A 23,651-nucleotide genomic window follows, 5' to 3' on the forward strand; every position below is an offset into this window, starting at 1 on the left:
CAAACACCTGCCCCAGGATCAGACGCCCTCTCCTGGCTAACCTACTTGGGTCAAAAGAATCTATGAATTGTGTGTGTTTATTTGATAAATTATTAGGAGTCAGAATTTAACTACACAACAGTGTTAGAAGTCTTAAATGACTTGACATATATTTCCTAGCTAATCTTGCATCTTGGACACTACAGCTCAGTGATTCTGTGTTTGTGTTGGTACTGAGGGTCTAACCCTGGGACGTGACTGTACTAGGAACACTGCTCATACCACAACCCACTACAAATTCTTTTTAAGAGCCAGGGCTTTTGTTTTAATCTGGATAATTTTTACATTAAAAAATGCCCAGCAGAATTGTGGATTGCTATCCTTCTCCCTGTGGGTTATTCCTGTTTCCCTACCTGCAAAGGAAGATTACCAATAACAATATAGTGCAGGTCATAACATTGTCAAAAGAACATGAAAGTATTTATTGCTACACTTATCTTGGCAAAACCTATTTGATTATTTCATTCACTCATTTATTAACTAATTTGTGGTGTTGGTATGGAACCCAGGCTATTGTGCATGCTAGGAAAACACCTAACCACTCAGTCAAAACCCTAAACAGCAAACATTTTTTCTTTGATAGTTTCATACATATATAACCTCCATTTTTAACATAGAAACCTAATATCAAAATAATGTGCTCAACTTTAGGGTTAACCTTCTTTAAGTGTGTTGCAAAACAAGAAAAAAATATGATTCAGAAAATTATAGCTGGTTTATTTCTTTCTACGAGGGGGACTAGGAGGCGAGGGGGATGATATGGTCGAGATGTAAAATGAATTAATGAATGAATGGGAAAAAACGTCAACATGGGAACACAGTAAATTTCTTCAGTCTCCCAGGCGCTTGCCTCTCATTGCCTCCACCTAAGATTATGGCGGAATGATTATGAGCATGTATAATCATTCGATGAAAATGTTATAAAAATGCTGTTTCAACATCGGAATAAATCCGACACGCGACAGGCAAAATGAACAAACGAAACAACAATAAAAACATTTCTTGCTAGTGTGCATCCTAAGCTGCAGTATATGCATTAGCAAATAGAGTTGGAAATGGAGCCGCAGGTCGGTAATCTCAGCAGCAGTAGGCTGAGGAGGGATGGTGAATTTGAACCCAACCTGGTCTACACAGCGAGATGGACTAAAGAAAAAAAATTTTTTTTGCGTAGTTCATTACACCCAAGAGTTGGTCTCCCATATCCAGATATGAACAGACCCGCCAAACTATGCACGTATACATCTCTGAGGCTTTCAGGATAGAGTCCAAAAGCTAAGAGATGAGGTCAGCTTAGCTTCTGTTTCACAATAACCCTCAGCGTCGAGCGGAGACTAATCAGAGGAAGTTGGCACGTCCACTCGGAGCTGGGCATTGCGAAAACCATGGCCTCCGGGTGAGCAGGTACCGGAACCAGATTTCTGCACACTTTGTCCCGCGTAGGGCAACAGTTCGGACGCACATTTCTGGTTAAAAGCGGACGCGGCTACGGGCCAGAGCCAGTGGCTCCGAGGAGGGTTGCAGAGGACAGGCGACCGGGTGGGGAACAGGGTGTGGCTCCGCGCTTCCGGTGCCCAGCTTCCGGCTCCGGGTCTGGGCCTGGGGCAGAGGCGGAGCCACCGCCCGCCGCGACTTTCAGACTCGCACCATGGCTATGCGCTGGTCGTGCTGGCGGCGTGGCTGCTCCTGGAGGCCGACGGCGGTCGGGAGCCCGCGGCCGGAACGACCTGGCTGTGCGGAGCCTCTCGGAACACGTGCGGCCTCGGACACCCGCGCGCAGGTGAGGCCGGGACGCGCGCGCTGTGCGCGGCGTAGAGGTCACCGTGCCAATGACAGCCGGAGATCGAATGAATGGGAGGATGCGCACGTGCGCCGGGGCCGGCAGTCCCCACTGGGTGGGACACACGGGAAGAGGGACTAGTCGCGGGGTCTGAAGAGCGGAGCTGCTGATCGGGCATCCAGAAAACATTGGGGTTGAGGTAGGGGAAGCGGCAGAGCGCAGCCCTGGTAAGAGAGAGAGATGCCGGGGCGACCGGGGTGTGTCGGGAGGACAACCAGAGTCAAAGGGACCTCTGTTTTCACTTTCCTAGCATTTTCGGGTTTCGGATCCACTTAGCCTCCAAATTCGGAAAGGGTGTTGTAGCGACGCAAAGTGATGCTAGCCAGGGGGGACTTAAGTGCTGCAGGTGCTTACAAGAGAACGCACGCCTGAAAGGCGCTGGAAGGACACTAGAAGGAGAAGAGCCAAAGGGTGTCAAGAGAGACCTATGACTTCTTTGAAGTAAAATCATTGTCTTAGTAGTAAGCGCGGTTCCTTAAAACTCTCCTATTGCGTTTGGTTACAATTTCATTTTCTTTTGGTCTTTAGCCCTGTAAATGACTCTCGCTTCTGTGTGAGTTGGGTTGGTCAGTCCGTGCCATTGACTTTACCTGGCAGTATCTGCAGACTGACTTTTGAAATTAGTGGTTTTTCACTTTCGGTTTTGGAGACCTTTCCAGCCACCGAGTAACTGTATAAGTAATTCACCTTTCATTTAAAAAAAAAAAAAAAAGCACCCACCTCTTAAATTTTAGTAAGATTTGGTACATTTCATATGTCAGTGTACTTATCAAACACTATACTAGTAGGAAATGTGTGGCATTTATAAATATGTGGTTTGTACTAAAGTAGATGCATAAAACGAATTATCCAAAAAAGAATTTGGAGAGAAAATGCAAGCTGATCTAAATAGAAAGAATAACAGCTTTGTAGTGATCCATTTTAATACTGTAAGCTAGACTTTAGAGGGTTTGGGGTTTTATCTCCATAGATGCAGACATGTTTTGGGGAGAGAGACATCTAACACAAGATGCCACTGAATACTTTTGCCTTGGCTGTTTCTTGAAAGAGAGAGAGAGAGAGAGGGAGAGAGAGAGAGAAAGTAAGAAAGAAAGGAAAAGAAAAGAAACATCATCTGTAAAAAGAGTGTTTTTCTGGAAAGAATCTTTGTTATTGGCATCCATATCCATTTCCTTGAGCAAAAAGGGAGACTACTTGACCGTCCAACATCATGTTTTTCTCATTCATGTGTTAATACTTTCTACTATAAAAATATTAGAATTCAGGTGTCTACTTCAGACATGAGTGCTTTTCATTACTTCAGGTCTCTCAAGGACTACAAGACTTAGGGACAATAATTAAGCCAAATTTGTTTCTCCAACATGGTATCGTATTGTAGCCCAGAGTGGCTCTAGAACTTACTGTCAAGCTAAGCATGGCCCCAGATATATTATAGTAGTCCTGCCTCAGTTTCCATCCCACCCTATCCCTATAGCGGTGCATTAGACCTAAGTGGCCACACCCAAGTTTGTCTTTAATTCAGATTGAACATTTTCTCTTGTTTTAAAAGTCAATTCTCAACTAGGTCTGTAATACTAGCATTTGGTAAAAATGCAAGAGGATCAGGAGTTCAAGGTAATCTTTGGCTACAGAAGGAGTTGGATGCCAAACTGGGTTATATGAGACCTTAAAAACATCTTAAGGGGCAGAGTTGACTTTCAAAGTGAGTAAATGATATAGAGAGGGAATAGAATCTGAAGTGGAAAAATTATTTTCACTACCATCCTCAGTGAGCCCCAGAACTGGTTGCACAGCTTCATTTTAATACATGATTCTTTCCCTTTGAAAACACTGCCCCGGACTGGTGAGATGGCTCAGCGGGTAAGAGCACCGACTGCTCTTCCAACGGTCCCGAGTTCAAATCTCAGCAACCACATGGTGGCTCACAACCATCCGTAACAATATCTGATGCCGTCTTCTGGAGTGTCTGAAGACAGCTACAGTGTACTTCCATATAATAAATAAATAAATCTTAAAAAAGAAAGAAAGAAAGAAAGAAAGAAAGAAAGAAAGAAAGAAAGAAAGAAAGAAAGAAAGAAAGAAAGAAAGAAAACACTGCCCCGAGGTAGCTCTAAGTAGAATACAGGTTGATTTGAATAAATACTGTTCTAAATCTTTGCTGAGGACCTGAGAATATAATTGAATAGATACTATCTTGTGTTTCTGTAGAACTAAGAGTTCAGTGGTAGAACACTTGTCAGTCATTGGCAAAGTTCTGAGTTGAGCCCAAGTACTGCAGAGTAAATAAAAATAAATGTATGCTGTACATTGGATTCTCCGCCAAGTTAATTATATATATGTATGTATAATATATATGTGTGTGTGTATTCTATGTATAATGTGTGTGTGTGTGTGTGTGTGTGTGTGTATGTAATTTCTAAGAGTAGTTATGGAGAGAAAAATGTTACAAAGTGGCCCAGCCAGAAATTTTTGATATTTTTCACCAAGCTTTGTCCTCTAAAGACTGCAATTAACAGTATTTAAGCTACCTAGTGGCAAAGAGTACCCTGTATTAGTCATGCAGTTTTAATTCTTAGATTGAATAGCTGTAACTCTTCCATTAAGATGTCACTTGCTATGGTGGGATGGTACACTAATGCTAACCCAACACCTGAGAGGCCGAGGCATAAGGATCAATTCAGTATCAACTTGGGCTGTGTAATAAGATACTGTCTTAAAGCATTGGTGGGAGGCATGATCCTTATTTATATGTTCCATAATAAAGCATTACATTTGTATAAATGAACTACTTAAGGCGACCAAAAGAAGTAAGTAGATTGTGTAAAGAGGAGTGGCCTGTAATCCTAGCTACTATGGAGATTGAGTCAGTCAGACTGTGAAGTCAAAGCCACCTTGTGCTACATATCAAGACGTCCATTCCAAAATAGGGGAAAGTGAGCTGTCCTATGGTAAAAATCAAAAGAGAGAAGTCTTGCTATGTTGTGGGAGCATTATAATTTTCTGTAGCTCATAAATGTTCTTACTATTTTAATGAATAAATAATGCCGTAGTGGAGACAGCAGACCTCAGTCTTCCTGGCCACTGTTTAGCAAAGTCAGTATTTGTGTTCTTTTAACAGCTAAAGCAATGTATGGTTCATTCAGGCAAAGCCAGAAAATAAATACTAAAAGTGAGTAACTAAAGCAAGGCCTCCCCTGCACACTCCCCAGTCCTATTTGGTTCTAAAGAACTACTTTAAGCACTGGTTCCTGTGTTTCTAAACCCTATTTTTGTCTCTCTGTGTTTTACTTTTGGGTGCTTACATAGAGGTTTTTAATGAGATGACAATATACACAGTTCTGAGGGTATTTTTTTTGCTTATAATTATAATCATGCTTGTCAGTCAGTTCTTCATTCTTGACATTTTTGGAATCCAGGTTTTCTAACTTTTAAAATAAGTGAGCTGGTTAGGTGACTCTGGGTAAAGCCTGAGTTGTCAAGCCTGATGACCTGAATTTGAGCCTCATGATCCACATAGTGGAAGAAGAGAACCTTCAAGTTGTCTTCTGACCTCCACATATGTGCCATGGCATGTGCCTATGTACAAAAAGATACACAGACAAAATAAATAAATGAATAAGTGGAATTTAAAAACCATAGTTATGACCAGATGTGGATATGATGGTACACGCCTTTAATCTCAGCACTCAGGAGGCAGAGACAGTAAATCTGTGAGTTTGAGGCCAGCTGGGGGTACATAGTGAGATCCTGTCTTGAACAAACCAAATTAAAACATATAACACTTTATTATCAAGAAACACACATTTTATTTTCATATTCATCCTTTTTGTCAAGAAGTGTCTTTTTTTTTAAACAATATACATATATTTTTAATATTTATTTAACATGAGTGTTCTGCTGCATATACATCCGTCTTCCTGAAGAGGGCATCAGATCACCATGTGGTTGCTGGGATTTGAACTCAGGACCACTGGAAGAACAGTCAGTGTTCTTAACTGCTGAGCCATCTCTCCAGCCCAAGAAGTGTCTTCATATATTTTATATAAAAGCCCTTGCCAGACTAGATTAGTAAATTAGTTTTTAAAATGCTTTCATCCTTTCTTTAAGAATAGTAATATATAAGCTACAGTAGACAGTAGATAAGAGCGCTGACCATTATTCTGAAAGACCTGCCTTCAATTGCATCCACATGGCCTATAACTCCAGTTCCAAGGGGTTCTAACACCTTCTTCTGGTCTCCTTGGCACTGTATACATGTGGTATATAGGCATATTGGGAGAAGTTGGCCAAGTTGCCTCCTGATCTGTCCAGGAGAACAGAAGCAGGAAGCCAGGGAACTGGAGGCATCCAAGCACTTGAATGCAATTTGCATGACAAGACTCACTTTTTTTTTTATCACAGCTCCTTTGATAACAGGAGTTTACAATTCAGCAGAGAATCCTGCTTCACAGCCCAGTATGTTCAAGGTAATATAAAGTACAACATCATTTATCTTCTGAAAAACATCTGCGATATGGGAACATCATTTATCCTAACTATTCTCTAGAAGAGAAAGTTGAGAAAGGCAATTGTTGACATTCCAGATTCCCCTCTTGAAAAATACCAACATTGGATGATCTTATGCCTGTGTCATAAATTCATTATATCCCTGTATAACCTTGTCAACCCAAAACACATACATTCAGGCTAAACACCCATACACATAAAAATAAATCTCTCTTTTTTTTTAAAGAATAGTAATGTTAATTGCTAGAATCAGTATTTGTTTAGAAGTGTTAAACTGTAATTCTTTGATATTCTCTCTCAGCCTTTTTTATGTACTCCAGGCTGACCTTGACTTTTTCCACCTGCTCCCTTAACCTCAAAGTGCTGAGATCACCGGTATACCCTACCATGCCCAGGTGATTCCTGGATCTTTGAGGTTGGTAGTGTTTTGTTTGTATCATGCAAAGCACATAGTCTACCTCTGGGCTGTATTCGTAGTCCATTCATTTACTAAACATTACTTACCCAGAAGCACCATTTCCAACTGTGTTCAATAACAATAACAGGCAGCATTGTATAAATGTCAGTTCCTTCCTTAATGGTAAAAATCTTTTCCTAACCATCCCAGATGATACTTTTGGCATTTGTGTGTTTTGAGAATTTAAAAGATACTCTAGGCTTCCCTGTTCTGTGACCAGACTTAGTTAAATGGAAAGAAATTGTTTTGCTGCATCTTTTCTAGTGTAGAGAGGTAAAAACAAATATGGACACAGCTTAACATATGGACTCAACTTTTAGAGGAATGGATGTATTATTACAGATATTTTTATTTTCTGCTTTTTCTGTTTTGTCACTGCTGGGAATTAGACCTTTGACCTTTGAGAAAGGGTCACTAAAAGTGCTCAGGGTGTCCTTGAACTCACTGTTGCCTAGGCCAACCTTTAACGTATGATCCTCTTACCTCAGCTTCATTAGTAGCTGGGATTACAGGCCTGCCACTCTGGGACTGACTTCGGCTTTCCTCTAATCCCTGTATTCTGATATGACATGTTACCTTTATAATCAGTTAAGGGAACTTCTGTCCTTTTTCCTCTAAAAAATCTACAAAAGATTTCCAACCTTTTATAAGTGGCTGACTGAACAGTATCTTTTGTCTGAGTTATGGGGATATTTGTTGTTATGAATGAGTTTTCCAGGAATATTCTCTTAAGTTTCTTCATACTTTTGTTTTACAGATACCCTATTTTAGTCTTATGAAGATTTTAACGTCTGCCTCCCCAAATATGCATAGTATATCACAGTAAGTTTATAATCCTTATTAGAGCTACAAAGATAATCACTGCTAGTAAGCTTCTAATTTTATTAGGTTAAGCTAACAAAATGTTTAAGTAAAAGCCATGATAGTCTGCGTTACATGATCTCTGCCATTTCAAAAAATATGAATATAGTAGAACTTGAGTTCTACTCAGAATACAGTGAACATAATATAGTCCTTTTCCAGTGTTGGCTGTCAAGGTCCCATTCATTAGAATCACCTATTAATGTATTATTTAGCAAGATTAGAATTCAGTATGCGTTTTTGAATTATGGTGACCTTTGCAGATTTGTATTTGATTTCTAGCAAGCTGGCTTCATTTTTTCCACCATATAAATACACATGTGTTTGAATTACTTTAAAATGGAGTCATGTGCATTTCCACTTACCAGGTTTCATCAAAGGACACCAGCAATGTGCTGTTGTCGTCAAACTCAGAGTGGTGAGAAATACAGTGATCCTTTTAAACTTGGCTGGAGAGACTTGAAAGGTCTGTATGAAGACATTAGAAAGGTAAGGCTTTTATTTTCCTGAAACTTGGTAACATTTTAGAATTAGAAATGAACACATAATGCTGCCATTTTATGGTGGCTCACACTTATAATCCAGCCCTTGGGAAGCTGAGGCAGGAGGACCACTGCAAGTTCAAATCTAGTCAGGGTGATATCGTAAGTTCTAAGCTTGGCTAGGCTACCACATGAGACCCTGTCTCAAATAACAACAAATGAAAAGGCAGCCATGCCAGTGCCCACTGAGTTTGATGTGTTACTCAGGAACAACTGTGTGAGCCCGATGCTGGACAGGACTGTATGGAGGATGGAGTACATGGTATTGCACAGAAAGTTGTTAGTGCAGAGTTGGAAAACTAAAGAAAGGTTCAGAAAACATATGCCTGTTCAGTATCTAATTCTGAATGTCATCGCTAAGCTGCTCCAAATATGACTTTCTTCTTTCAACATATATATATATATATATATATATATATATATATATATATATATATATATATATATATATGTCATGTGGATTATATAACACTGCTCAGTGTATGGATTGGATTATGGCAAGCCTATTCTCCTGGGCCTTTCATAATGTCACATGTCAAAGCAAACCATGACCTTAGCCAATTACATACCCTCTGTCTATAGGTTGCTAACACTGATGTGAATTGTCCAGTGAAAAACAAACTCAAACAGGGCCACAGATCTGGCTCAGTTAGAAAAATGTTTGCTGTGAAAGCATGAGGGTCTGGGTTTGATCCCCAAAACCGTATTAAAAAGCTGGACCTGGTGGCTTACTTTTGTTATAGTGATGGAGATAGATGTGTACTTGAGGCTCACAGGCCAGCCCGCCTATCCTTCTTGGTGAGCTCCAGGTCAGCAAGAGACTCTGTCTCTAAAATGGAAAAGTGAATGACATCCAAGGTTGTTATCTGGCATGCAAGCACAAATTAAAAATGAATAAAATCCTTCTCCAAAATGTTCGTATGACTCTTTGTCAACTTAGTACCCCATTTAGAATTTACCATCTTTCCCCTGAAGAGTCTAGCCTAATGCCTCACAACAGAATAGCAGTGTCACAGAGGACTTTGCACATGCTAGGCAAGTGCTCTGTCACCTAGTAGTACCCAAGCCCTTGTGTGGTGCTTTGTTTTGAGACAGACTCCCTGTGTACCTCAAGCTGGACTTGGACTCATGATCCTCTCGTTCTGCCTTCTGAATGCAGGATTAGAGAAGTATTCTACCACTGTCTTTCATATTCTGAGTTGTTTGTTTACTTAGTTTATTTTAAGGTAAGCTCTTACTATGACAACTCTAGGCAGACTTTGAACTTTGAACTATCTGTGTATCAAGATAGCCTTAGACTCACCATCCTCCTACCTCCAGAATGCTGGAATTATTAACATGTGCTACCACACACAGCCTGTCTTCATCTTCAGAAGGACTATCCTAGCACTGGGTCAGAATCTGAACCCCTTTGCGTTACCCCACCACTGTCTGTGCCTTCCTTTCCAAATCACAGGGGCTGCCTCTCACTGAACGCAGTGAGTGCTTTGTTCTTCCCCTGGCTTAACCCTTTTCACTACCATTTTCCTTCCTCGAAACTGTTCATGTAGCTTCCGTAATTTCCTGAGTCACCTGGGCTTTAGGCCATCCTCTGTTGATATCTGTGATCTTCTTTTATGTCATCTACCCTAACCCCTTTAACTGCTGTTGTTTGTTGTTTGGACTTCTGACAACCCCCACTCCTGTGTGTGTGTGTGTGTGTGTGTGTGTGTGTGTGTGTGTGTGTGTGTGTTCATTTTTATTTTTTATTTATTTTTTATTTATTTATTTTTGGTTTTTCAAGACAGGGTTTCTCTGTATAGCCCTGGCTGTCCTGGAACTCACTTTGTAGACCAGGCTGGCCTCGAACTCAGAAATCCGCCTGTCTCTGCCTGTACTGGTCATTTTTATTCTTAATCTCCTAGATAGCTCTATTTCAGGTTGAATTGTCTATTCTAAACCTACGTAACTAACTACTTAGCATACTACTCTGTGAGTATCTATGTCAAACTTAATGTGTTTGGAATGCTGTTCTCTCCCCATACATAGTTTGCTTTGGTGTTTTGTTTTTCTCCCTGGTATCCCTGACTATTGACAGGATCACCTAGGATCCTTGGAAAAGCCCTTGGACCCTTCTTGTCCTTTCTTCCATGACCTTCTAGTCTATCTCTTGCCCCCAGATCCCTTCAGGTTCCAGGACACACTATATCCTCCCTTCTGTTTCTCTCTTAATCTCTTCTGGCCTGAACCAGCCTTTCCGTGAGTTCTCAGAGAGGTTTTATTTACCCTAAGTGATATTACCCATTATACTGTATTGTATTAACTGTAGTTATTAATCTTGTCCCATCTAGACCCTGGACTCCTTGTGGGCAAGGGTTATTGTCATGCTTATCTTTAACACCTGTGCCTTTATCTTAGTAATTGCACTCCATAACTTTGTATGGCTCTGATTGAAGCTATGTGTTTCTTGAGTGACAGATATAACAATGACACACCCATGGAGAACCCTTTCTGTTCTTATCAAGTCAAACCCAGCCAGGGTTTTGTGAAGCTCATCCCCATGCAGCAGTCCCAGTTTCTGCCCCACACCAATCTCTTCCTTTTTCTGGACTTTTATTGTTACCAACCACTGAATCAGTCTTTTGGTTTTGGTTTTTTTTATGTTTTGTTTGCTTTGTTTTGTTTTGTTTTGTTTTGTTTTTGAGGCAGGGTCTTACTATGTAGCCCAGCTCATATATTGAACTCATACCATCCTCCTGCAGCCTCCCATGGGCTAGAATTAGTGAGTTATAAGGATGCATTACCATATATAGCTTTTCCCCCTGTTTTTTATGCTTGTTTTTTATTTAATATTATTTGCAAAAACAGGCATTGTTATATTTTCATAAATTATATATACTTTGCACTGCTCATGTCTTTTTTTTCTTCCCCCTCCCACTTGCTTCTGCTCCCCGTCTTCCCCATAGTTTTATTTCCCAGCACATCACACAGTTTGGCCCTGACACTTTACTCTTTCCCCTTTCTCCCTGCTGTTCTACATAGTTTCATGTGTTTACTTTTAAAAAGAAATTAGGATCTATAAGTGAAAGGAAAACATCTTTTTTTTTTCTGAGTCTGTTTTGTTTCACTTAATAAGGTGAACACCATAATTTCATTCTTCAAGGCTGAATAAAACTCCATAGTATACGCATATCACATTTTCTTGATTCATTCATCTCTTGATGGGAACATAATCCGGATGCTGTTGTGAAGTGTTGCAGTAACATGGACATAAAGTATCTCTGTGGTATGTTGACTTTTGAGTTCTTCAGGTATATACCCAGGAGTGGCACCACTAGATCATATGAAGTTCTACTTCTAGTTTATGTTTTTTTTTTTTGTTTGTTTGTTTTTTGAGGAGTGGGTACTTTCATATTAATTTCATAGTAGTTAGACCACTTTACATTACTGTCAACAATATGTGGATTACACATATGAACACACATCCCCACAAGCATTTATTGTTTTTTGTTAGCTAGTGTGACCAGGGTATGCTGAACACTGATTCTTGGCCAGATATATAGCTAGTGAAATTTTCTCCCATTCTATAGGGTGTCCTTTCACTCATTTCTTTCTTTTGAGTTGCAGCTTTTTATTTTGATGCATTCCCATGTGTCAGTTCTTGTTATTATTTTCCAAGCAACTAGAATCCTGTTGAAATCAACTATGTATATCTTAAAGCATTGTCTGTGTATTTTCAGTTTTAGAGTTTCAGATCTTACGTTAAGGTATTTGATTCATTGGTTGTCTTTTTGGAGATAAAAATTGGACTCTAGTTTTATCCTACTATATGTGCATTTCCTTTGTTCTAGCCCTGATTGTTGAAAAGGATTTTTATTTTTGTATATGTGTTTTGGGCATTTTTGTTAAAAACCGAGCACCTGTAGCACCTGGGTTTAATTCTGGATCCTTTATTCTACCCACCTTTAAGGAGATCTGTTTTGTGCCAAGTACTGTGATTTGCTACTGTAGCTCTGGAGTATACTTTGAGAACTTGACTCACGGTTGCTTTGACTGGGGTCTTTTGTGCTTCTATATGAATTTTAAGGGTTTTCTTTTTTTATTTCTGTTTAAAATATAATTAGAGGACTAGTGAGATCATTCAGTGGCTTAGGGCACATGCAGCCAAGCTTGGCAGCTGGAGTTGAATCCCCCAGGAACTGCTTGGTGGAAGAAGAAAACCAACTCTGACAGGTTGTACTCTAGCCTTCACATCTGTTATGGCAACATGTACATGCTCAGTAATCATTCAGTGCATAGATAAATGTAACTAGAAATTTGAGCATAATTGAATTGAATCTATAGCCTTTCTTGTATAGCCATTTTCATTATCCATGAGTGAGCCTTCCATTTTCTAGTGTCTCTTGTTGCTATGAAACTTTCACTGTAGAGCTCTTCCCCTTCTTTGCTTAGGCTTATTACTGTGCTGTAACTTTTATCATTTCTGAGTTTTCTGATGGGGTCTTGAGAGTCTTATATGATCACATGAAGTGTAGTTAGGGATAATTTGGCCTTTTCCTTTTCTATCTGTATCCTTTTCTTTCTTTCTCATATTACTCATCTAGCTAGACCAGGCACTGTATTGAATAAGAATGGGGAAAGTGAATAAATACTCTTTTCTGACTTTAGAAAAAGTGTTTTTTGAGTTTTTCCCCATTTAGACTAACGTTAGAAATTGTTTTTAGTTTGTTTTTTTATAAACATTATTATGTTCCTTTTATTCCTAATTTCTTCAGGGCTTTTAAAAGATTCTATATTTTAAGTGTTCGTCTCAGTTAGGCATAGTGGTATATTCCTGTTTCCCAAAACTTGATAGGGAGAAGCAGGAAGATCTTGGCTTCAAGGCCATCTAGGGCTTCACAGCAAGAACATAACTCAGATACAATAACGCTAAATTATCTCTCCCCACCTCAATAGTAAGTTTCTCACAGTTAAGTAAACCATGCCTTTTCTACATTTCTTCTGTGAACCTTTGAAATGTCATCTGCTTAATACAGCCCAGACACTTACTGATCTGTACTTCATCCTAGCTGTCTGTCCTTTTGTCTGTTGACTCCCATTGGGGAGGTTCTTGATCTGCTTCACAGGATCCCACACATTATATTGTCTATCAACTGCCTTCCTCACTCTCTTTCAGTTTTTCGTCTTATGGTCACTAGCTACCCATCAGAAAAGTGGCAGTACATGCCCAAGTACTAATACCATACCACTTGGGGCAAAGCCACACATTCTTTTTGTGTTGAATTTCTCACTTGAAATGAGTACACTAAAATAAAATTGAAGTTTTGATGAAAACAAAATTCCTGTCTGCATGTCTGTAATGCCATGTTAACAAGAAGGAAACTGTGTTTCAGGAGCTGCACATCTCCACCAGAGAACTGAAGGACATGTCTGAATACTACTTCGATGGCAAAGGAAAAGCCTTTAGACCGATTATTGTGGTGCTAATGGCCCGAGCGTGTAATATTCATCATAATAACACCCGGTCAGTTACTTTATTTCATGCTTTTGTTGTTCTTTTTAATTTGGAAAGTTGTCTTTCATAAGCTTATTAATTACTCACATAAGAAGCAGCACCTAAGACTTCACTAAACCATGTGTAGATTCTGACTTTGACTCACTAAATAAGCATTGTTTTACAGACTTTTAGGAATACATAGTATAAAACTTGAGTTGCAAATAAGCATATTAGAAACATTTGACAGCCAGTTAGTTTCCTGTTAGAAAGTAAAGAGTCCCAAGGTGTGTAGCTGTCCATTTAACCATAATACATACAGACAGCTAACCCAAAGCTTGTTCTAATGCTACACTGTGCTGTTATCATGGACGTACCTTGGATTGACCCTCATTGTGCAGAAGAGAAATGCTTAAAGAAAACATGACCAATTATCCCCAATCAGTATAGATAAAACTTTAAAACATCGAAACATACATATTTTAGTATTAAAGGAAATATTGCTTTTCATGGCCAGATCTTTTCCTTATTCTCCTCTATTCCTGTGTTTGATCATCCAAAGTAAGGTAAGCACTCCACCACTGAGCTGCAGCCCCCTTCATGTTAGAAGTTCTACCATATTGCCAAAATGTCTTTATAATGATATCAAGTGACCTGCTAGTAGAGACTCTCGTAGATCATGTTCTGCTGAACTAGAGAGTACTTTTAAAGACTGCCTCAAAGTTGTTACCACTAATTTTAATGATGGTGCTGTAGAAATGAGAAATCAGATGTTGCTTCTTAGATATTTCTCTGCCTAAAGTACTCTGTAACTGTGCCAGTCAGTTCAGCATGTCATGCCATGCTCAGAGTTGGCTTCCAAGAAATTTGAGACTTCTAGGGGCTCACAGTATGTTCTGCACATGTAGTAAAACCTTTTAACCAACACTTAAGCCACTTTCACTTATGTGGCAAGCAGAACAGAAGTGCTTCCTCTGGACCAGACTGACATTTTTTTCCTCAGTGTCAGTACTACTGCTGCCCTATCACTCTTTTGTCAACAGCTCTGATGCTTCCTGTGCATTGTGGCTTCTAGCTAATGGATGTTCCCCCAGGTGATAGTAACCAGCAGTGTCTTTTCCGAAAACCTCTGGAGAGATGCCCAAGCAATTAAGAGCGCTAGTTGCTCCAGCAGAGGACCCTAGTTTGGTTTTCAGCACCTGCATGGTGGCTCACAACTGTCTGTTAATAACCAGTTCCAGGGGATCTGACACTTCTTCTGGCTTCTGCACATGGCACAAATGTATACATTCAGGAAAAAAAACCTCATACACACAAAAATATAATTTTTTTTAAAATTTGCTTAAAAAAATTACTTCTGTAGAAAAATTTAAAAAATAATAAAAAAATTTTAAAAATTAAAAAAAATTACTCCTGAGGTGAAGGCTACTATTCTAGAGAAATCACTGATGAAATTCTTTAAATAAAAACATAAAATAGTTTATGAATTTTAGATATAGTATGCGAAAGAATATTTTCTCCACTATCTAAAATCATTATTCCCTAGTAAATGAGATGGCTTGGTGGGTGGGTGTGCTTGCCAACAAGCCTAATGGCTTGGTTTAATATCTAAGATACACATGGTAAATGGAGGAAGCTAATTCCCTTGGGTTGTCCTTTGACCTCCACATAAGTACTGTGGCATGTGGTCTTCCACTCCCACATTAAATTATTAAAATTAATGTGTTGAAAAATAAAGATTTTTTTAAAAGCCATTATTCCCTATAGTTGAAATTTTTATTATCTTGAAACTTTATAAGCTATTGATTGCAGAAAACACAGAATATAACACAGTTTGGGAATATTTGAGCTGTACCTTCATTGTGTGATACTTGATAAAGAGCTTATGAAAGACAGTATAGGGGTAGCATCAGACATGTGGGCCTGACTCATGATTGTTACGTGCATTAAAGTGATTCTGTACCCATTGGCATACTTTTGACCCACAACTTCTTTTTTCCAAAGTATTTTACCAGCATACGTTGATATATACACATAACAATGAGTTTCGTTATCTTGTGTTCATCAGTTTAATATATATTTTGATCAAGTCTACCACTCCCCCATTTCTGTCTCTTTTCCCCTAATTAGCCTTTCTTCTACCTTCTTGGTTCTGCATTGGGTGAGATGACCCAGTGAGTATCATTACCAACCCTCCCAAGCAAGCACTAAGTGACCATAAATCCTTAGAGAGGGATAGGATCTTACCCTGTCATTTATCACCATGACAGGATGTTGAGAGGCACATTCTTGTGCAGGTACTCACAGCTGTTATAAATTCAAGAGTGCTGTCTTCCCATGCTGATCCCCTCCTTATGAACTCACATTCTTTCCACCCTCCCCAGTGACCATCCCTGAGGCCTGCAGGCTGTGATGTAGATGTCCCATTTGTTCTAATCACTTTGACCAGGTACTGCTGGTCACAGCAAAAGAGGCTTTTCTGCCTGAGGTTGACAATAGTACTAGTCAGTGGGCATAAACAGTTGTTTAGAAAGTAACCTGACAGACCTAGCATGTCCATTTAGCACAAAAAACAAACAAGCAAACAACAACAACAAAAACCCCAGGAGTTTTCTTCACTGGTATCTATGACCTCCTCAACCATAGTCTTTTTACTGGCTTCATAGTGCCAAGTGTGAATTCCCTCCTGGGAAGTGGGCTTCAAATCTACTTAGAAACCAGTTGGTAACATTTCCCACTAGTATATGTGAATTGTACCTGTTTCTATGTTTAAAAAATCATTATAATTTTTTTTTAATCTAACAAAGAGGAGAAAGTGTCCTGAATGGTTTACTTAGTCATTGCTTATGGAGGGTGTAGCCAGGTTTCAAGACAAAAACAAAAACAAAAAACAAACAAACAAACAAAAAAACTGTTTCTCATGCTACCTTATCTGTCACCTCAACTGGGAGGGTGTGGCAGCTATTTCACAGCAGGAAGTAGGAACAGTGCCCTGCATTCCCAAGGAATGACCTAGTTTGACATGTTAAGAATTTCATCTTAACAATAATGTTAACTTATTGGTAGTTTGTAAATTTTGGTCGTCTGTCATGCTGTTTTCAGGGTAAGCAGTGGCCATGTTTTCCAGATACAAGCTAGCATACATAAAAATGTAATTGTATGAGGGAAAGTCAGCTAAAATTACATGTATTCTCATGCAGAAGTGTGTCACAGTACCAAGTAATACCTGAAGCAAGTTGGGCGTGGTGGCACATGCCTTTAATCCCAGCACTCGGGAGGCAGAGGCAGGCGGATTTCTGAGTTCGAGGCCAGCCTGGTCTACAGAGTGAGTTCCAGGACAGCCAAGACTACCCAGAGAAATCCTGTCTCGAAAAACCAAAAAGAAAGAAAGAAAGAAAGAAAGAAAGAAAGAAAGAAAGAAAGAAAGAAAGAAAGAAAGAAAGAAAGAAAGAAAGAAAGAAAAGTGTTTATATTTTAAAACTACAAAAAACCCATTTCCCTATGTATCAACTCAAAGAAAACAGAATCTAATAAGTTTCCATAGATAATACATATTTTCTAACAGCAGGCCTAAGGATCTGCTCATAGATTCAGCACAAGCTCTTCAAAACTACATGAATGCTGATTTTTCCCTTTCACCAGTGCAGTGTCTTTTATTGGTATTGGAGATCAAACCCAAGACCTCTCAGTGCCAGAACCTTCTCTCTCTTTGCTGTGCTGTCTGCAGCCCTACTGCACTGGTTTCGTGTGATGATTTCTCTGCGTCTGCTGTTGCTTTTTCTTTACTTTTTCCTCCTTGAGTCTCCTAGCCCCATAGGAAGAACAGCAATATGAACCAACCAGTACCCCCAGAGCTCCCAGGGAATAAACCACCAACCAAAGAGTACACATAGATGGACCCCTCCAGCTGCATATGTAGCAGAGGACAGCCTTGTCAGACATCAATGGAAGGAGAGGTCCTTGGTCCTGTGAAGGCTCCATGCCNCAGTGTAGGGGAATGCCAGGACAGGGAATTGGGAGTGGGTGGGTTGGTGAGCAGGGGGAGGGGAGATAGGATGGGGGGGCTTCAGAGGGAAAGGAGATAACATTTGAAATGTAAATAAAGAAAATATCTAGTAAAAGAGCAAAACAAAAGTCTCCTTTAATCTGGAAATACTAGGAACTGCTATTTTGAATTGTGAAATTTAATATGTGATACATTATATATCATATAAATAAAATTATATAATGATATAATTTATATAATATTACATATTACATAATTATATTTAGTATATAATAAGCAATACCTTACAATTGATGTTGGGGCTGGAAGCAATTAGGAGGCTGAGACTGAGTTCTAAGCTTTGGGTAAGATGGGCCACCACAGTACCACACTTTAAAATCCTATTTAAAGCAAGATTAGAAGATGTTCACATCCCTATGTATAGTGAGTGCCTGTGTCATTTTCAAGATGCTATTTGTCATGACTTTCTGCTGAGCCTAAAGAATTAAAATGAGCACTACTTATGCAGATGTTGACTTAGGTCCTTAAAGGAAAGGTCATTTGTTATGCCTCTCCCTTTGCTCCCCTATGATAAACACTTAGTGCATGAGTCAAATGTTACATTACAATTACATATCAAAAAAACATAATTGGTGTTGAAAGGAAAAATACTGGCTCAGGATTCCCAAGACTAAGATATCTTTTTGCCTCTGAGGGACAGGGAATAGGAGACAAAGACAGGAGATAGAGGATGTGGGAGAAGTACTACCTCTGGGTAGAAAGGAGACAGGCCTGCCACATAAGAAAACGGTGGTTTATACAGGTAAAAGGGTAAACCCGTCTTAAGATAAGGTGTCTAATTTTGATTGGGCATGTTAAGTAGGGGACTGTTGAATGCTGGACTTTGCTAGCTGGATTTTGAAAGTCAGCCTCAGGAGGAAAAAATGGCCAAGCAAAGGAATAGACCTTGGGGGCTAGCTTCAGCAATGTAATCTAATAGTTTTTAACAGGGTAGAGGGGGAAATGCTCAGGATGGCTTCAGTCCTTTCAAATGTATTTCTCTTCAGTGTTTTACAGTTCCCATAACTAGTGATATGACAGTGACTGGTTCACAAGAAGCCAGAAACCCAGCTTCTTGGGACCGAGGGGAGAAGACTGCTTAAGGAGTAGTTCCTGTTCTGAAAAAAAGAACTTGGGGCATTCCCACTTTACTGTTAAATTAATATTGTGTATCACCTTGCAAGTTCTTTTTTTTTTTTAAGATTTATTTATTTTATGTATATGAGTATATTTTATGTATATGTGTCACTGTCTTCAGACACACCAGAAGAAGGCATCAGATCCAATTACAGATGGTTGTGAGCCACCATGTAGTTGCTGGGAATTAAACTCAGGGCCTCTAGAAGAGCAGTCAGTGTTCTTAACCACTGAGCCATCTCTCCAGCCTCCTTCTTGCGAATTCTTATCCTGTAATTTGTGAGGAGAAATGAATTTAGAGACCCAACAAGGTTAAATATGAGGAAATTATTGGTCATGACATTCATTTAGTATAGTTTTTAAAACTTTGCCCAGTGGCATTTGGTTAAGATATACTTTGATTATTTTCAGAAAGAGAGAGAGAGAGAGAGAGAGAGAGAGAGAGAGAGAGAGAGAGAGAGAGAGAGAGAGAGAGAGAGAGANAGAGAGAAAGAGAGAGAGAAAGAAAAAGAGAATGCATGCATGCCCTAACATTTAATTCTTTAAGACATTTTTATACTGGGGCAGAAAAGAACATTTCTTTTTCTTGTAGAAGACCTGGGTTCAATTCCTGGTACTGACATGGCAGCTTACAACTATCAGTAACTCTGGTTGCAGGAATCTGACGCCCTCTTCTGACCTTGAACAGGCATTCATATGGTACCAGGCATACATGCAAGCAAACTACTATGCAAACAAACAAAAAAATCTTCATACGTTGCAAACCATTTTTGTAAAATACATTTATTTGTGTGTGTGAAGTGTAAGGGCACATGCATCCTAAGGTATGCATGTGGAGGTCCGTTGCAAGAGTCACTTCTCCTTTTCCACCTGTGCTTCCGTGGATCGAAATCTGGTTGTCAGAGCTGGGTCTTTCGGGTCTGTAGAGCAACCAACATTTTTATACAGTTTCTCTTAGAGAAATACAATTCTTTATCCTAGATCCGATATCCAGTTTTCACAAGATGATTGCTGAGGAGGTTCTAGGCGGCATCTGTTAAAAAGCATTGCTTTCTGTTAATTAGAGAGATGCAAGCCAGCCAGCGCTCCATAGCCTTAGTTGCAGAAATGATCCACACTGCTACTCTGGTTCACGATGATGTTATTGATGATGCAAGTTCTCGAAGAGGAAAATATACAGTTAATAAAATCTGGGGTGAGAAAAAGGTATGATGGTTTTTATTGTTACTTTGAAAAATCTTTCTTACCAAACCACATGCTTATGGGAATGCATTTGCTTTTCAGACTTGTAAAATATACTTGTTTGAATGTGGTCTTTGAAATTCCAAAGAAGTGTTTCTGTTGTCTCTATAGGTCTTGACTGCAAAAACAAACTCAGTGATTCTCCTTAATCTCTGTTGTTTTTACGTGAATTTCTCTGGCCCCTGTATATTTATTTTAAAACGTATTTCCTGTTTTATTAGCATTGCTTGAAGAGGATATGTAAAATAGGTACTTTGGATTGAGGATTTTTTGGGGGGGTTTTTTGAGACAGGGTTTCTCTGTGTAGCCCTGGCTGTCCTGCAACTCACTTTGTAGACCAGGCTGGCCTCGAACTCAGAAATCCGCCTGCCTCTGCCTCCCAAGTGCTGGGATTAAAGGCATGCGCCACCACACCGGATTGAGGATTTATAATGTATGGGTTGAAGAATAAAGATGAACAAATGAAAAGAAGATGTACATGCCTTCCTTCTGTGAGCAAGCATTCACCCACACATGTGCCTCCGTTGGCGGTCTTACATAGCTAAGACAATCCAAAGCACATAAAGCAAATGTACCCTCTTACATTGTTCTTCACATAAAGCATATGGTTCCCTCCTGTTTGTCAGTACTCTCATTTACTTTAATTGGAATGAATTTTTGCAAAATGGTGAGTAATTAGTGAGCATATGCTAAATAGCACTATTCTAGATAATAGAGAACAGAGAAATACTAAAACGGTTATTTTGAAAATTCTATTACCTTGGGAAGGGATGTAACTCTGTTGTTAGAACTCATGCTCAGCATATAAAAGGCCTAGATTCAACCACTGACATCTCATGCATGAGATGTGGTGATGAGTATGGTGATGAGGTGGAGCAGAAAGATCAAGAGTTTAAAGTCCGCTTTGCCTACATAGCTAGTGGAAGACAGCGTAGCTAGCTTGCTCCCTTGCTCCTTCCTTCCTTCCTTCCTTCCTTCCTTCCTTCCTTCCTTCCTTCCTTCCTTCCTTCCTTCCTTCCTTCCTTTCCTTATTCTTCCTTCTTTCTTTTCCTCCCTCCCTCCTTCCCTCCCTCTCTCTTTCTTTTTTCTTTTCTCTTTTTGAGACAGGTTTTCTCTCTGTAGCTCTGGCTATCCTAGAACTTGCCATGCAGACCAAACAGACCTTAAACTCAAAGCAATTGCCTGCCTCCATCTTCAGAGTACTGGGATTAGAGGCATGCTCCACCACTTCTCTGTGACAGCCTAGCTTTTTAAAACATGAAATCCTATGAGTAAAACATTCTATGAACTCTAGCATTTCTGTGTAACAGAGTAGTACTGATGTATATCTTTAATGTGCATGTAAAGTGTACGATATAGTTTGACTGTATAATTTTTAACTGATAATTTGTTCTGGGCACATTAATATCCTGGTTATCAAACCTAGGCTTTGTGCATGCGAGACAAGTGCCTAACTACTGAGATAGCTGTGAACTTTTTGTCTGCGATGTTTTATTCTCCTTTTTCCAGGCTGTTCTTGCTGGAGATTTAATTCTTTCTGCAGCGTCTATAGCTCTGGCACGGATTGGAAACACAGCTGTTGTATCTATGTTAGCCCAAGTTATTGAAGATTTGGTGCGTGGTAAGTCGATTCTGACTTTTCTTTTTTATTTAGAGTACCAATTCTGGTATTTAGCCAGGCAGTAAAACCATATCTCTCAAGTAACCCTTCTCCTTCTTGATAGGTGAATTTCTTCAGCTAGGGTCGAAAGAAAATGAGAATGAAAGGTTTGCCCACTACCTTGAGAAGACCTTCAAGAAGACAGCCAGTCTGATAGCCAACAGTTGTAAAGCAGTATGTACGTTCTGTCTTTTTTCAAGTTGAAAAAAGCCCACATTTATTTCTTGGTGACTAATTCTCCTAGAAACATTTAATTAGAGAACCTTAAAACAGCATCCTAAAATTCCAGACGTCAATAGAAAAACGATTACATCCAAGACACTTTGTGATGTTCTCACTTTCCTTGTGTTCTTCTGGTATGGAAATAATGAACATTTCTGTCATGTTTCCTCCCCCAAGAATCAATCATCAAAATATTTCCTAGTCTATGCTGGCAAGATAGCTCACCAGAGAAGCACTTGCCACGGATTCCTGATGTTAGGCACCTGAGACCTAAAAGAGGACAGAAGCAATTCCAGGAACTGTGTTCTACCCTCTGCACACGTGCCATGGCACACGTGTGTTCATACTCAAACATGCCACACACTTGTAGATAAAAGAATGAAATCAAGATATTTCCCAATCAAACATATATAAAATTCTGAGCAACTCTTTGTCAGGGTTATCACATGATATTTTTGACATTTTACCTTTTAAATTATGAAATACTGAATTATCACATAAATATTTACCTGGGAGAAAAATGTGTTTACTATTAGATTGTAATAGTATTCCTCATACTTGTTGATAAATAATAAAAATGTGTTTACTATTAGATTGTAATAGTATTCCTCATACTTGTTGATAAATAAATAAATAATATTAGATTGTAATAGTATTCCTCATACTTGTTGATAAATAAATCTACATAAAATTTTCCCATAAAATGCCTCTAATTTATGGTAATGTGAGTATACATTCCAAAGATAAAAGAGATCCTAGTTAAACTTTGCCCCTCCAGTGCAATCAGTACTTCTCAGTCTTACTGAGATGAAATTTGTGGGAATGTGTTGTTAGGTGTGGTCCTCAAAGAAGCACTGGGGCACAACCCAGCCTGACTGTGGCAGTTACTTCAAGCAAAACAATTAGTCAAGCTCGTCTTTCTTTGGTTTTATCATCTTTCATATTCTACCCACTGGAGGAAGATATTGGGCATCTCTGGTGCTGAGTTCAAGCAGTGTCATACAACTTGCCTTTTTGCTTTTTTGTACAGTGTGTCACACTGTATCTGGTTTTGTACTTGTGACTGCTGTTCTTTGTTTCCCATCTTTATGAAGGGAATCAGGAATCTTTAGAGAGCTCCTCAAGCCAAACAGAAACTCTGACTTGTCAGCATAGAAGGGAGTTAAGTAATCCATAGTGCTAGTTTTATGTATCACAAATGCTAATTCATTGATTTTATAAATATAAGATGTTTGCCATTTTTAATGTTTGAAAGAAGGATTCTATTCCTGGCTTTTTTTAAGGCATATTTTTATTAGATATTTTCTTTATTTATATTTCAAATGCCATCGCCAAAGCCCCCTATACCCTCCCCCACACCCTCACCCCTGCTCTGCTCCCAAACCCACCCACTCTTGCTTCCTGGCCCTGGCATTCCCCTGTACTGGGACATATGATCTTCGCAAGATCAAGGGCCTCTCCTCCCATTGATGGCCGAGTAGGCCATCTTCTGCTACATATGCAACTAGAGACACAGCTCTGGGGGTATTGGTTAGTTCATATTGTTGTTCCTCCTATAGGGTTGCAGACCCCTTTAGCTGCTATTATTTTTGTTTGTTTGTTTGTTTGTTTGTTTCGAGACAGGGTTTCT

General features: G+C 39.4%; 1 protein-coding gene across 4 annotated transcripts in view; it reads left to right on the forward strand.

Moving 5' to 3' along the window:
• Positions 1–1,394: 1,394 nt before the first annotated feature.
• The window catches only part of Pdss1 (decaprenyl diphosphate synthase subunit 1), a 42,327-nt gene continuing 20,070 nt past the window's right edge, over positions 1,395–23,651 (forward strand). The window contains exons 1-8 of one of the 4 annotated variants that reach the window (XM_029536497.1): positions 1,740–1,816; positions 6,278–6,342; positions 7,597–7,661; positions 8,069–8,189; positions 13,615–13,745; positions 19,962–20,103; positions 21,649–21,760; positions 21,864–21,973. In XM_029536497.1, the coding sequence (XP_029392357.1) occupies positions 6,334–6,342; positions 7,597–7,661; positions 8,069–8,189; positions 13,615–13,745; positions 19,962–20,103; positions 21,649–21,760; positions 21,864–21,973 (690 nt within the window). In that variant the 5' untranslated portion in view covers positions 1,740–1,816; positions 6,278–6,333. Of the gene's footprint in view, positions 1,433–1,581; positions 1,817–1,860; positions 2,044–6,277; positions 6,343–7,596; positions 7,662–8,068; positions 8,190–13,614; positions 13,746–19,961; positions 20,104–21,648; positions 21,761–21,863; positions 21,974–23,651 lie in introns of those variants that run through there. The other 3 variants (XM_029536499.1, XM_021193598.2, XM_029536498.1) reach the window with 3 other exon arrangements.

This window comes from Mus pahari, chromosome 3 (assembly GCF_900095145.1).
Source record: "Mus pahari chromosome 3, PAHARI_EIJ_v1.1, whole genome shotgun sequence".
NCBI lineage: Eukaryota > Metazoa > Chordata > Mammalia > Rodentia > Muridae > Mus > Mus pahari.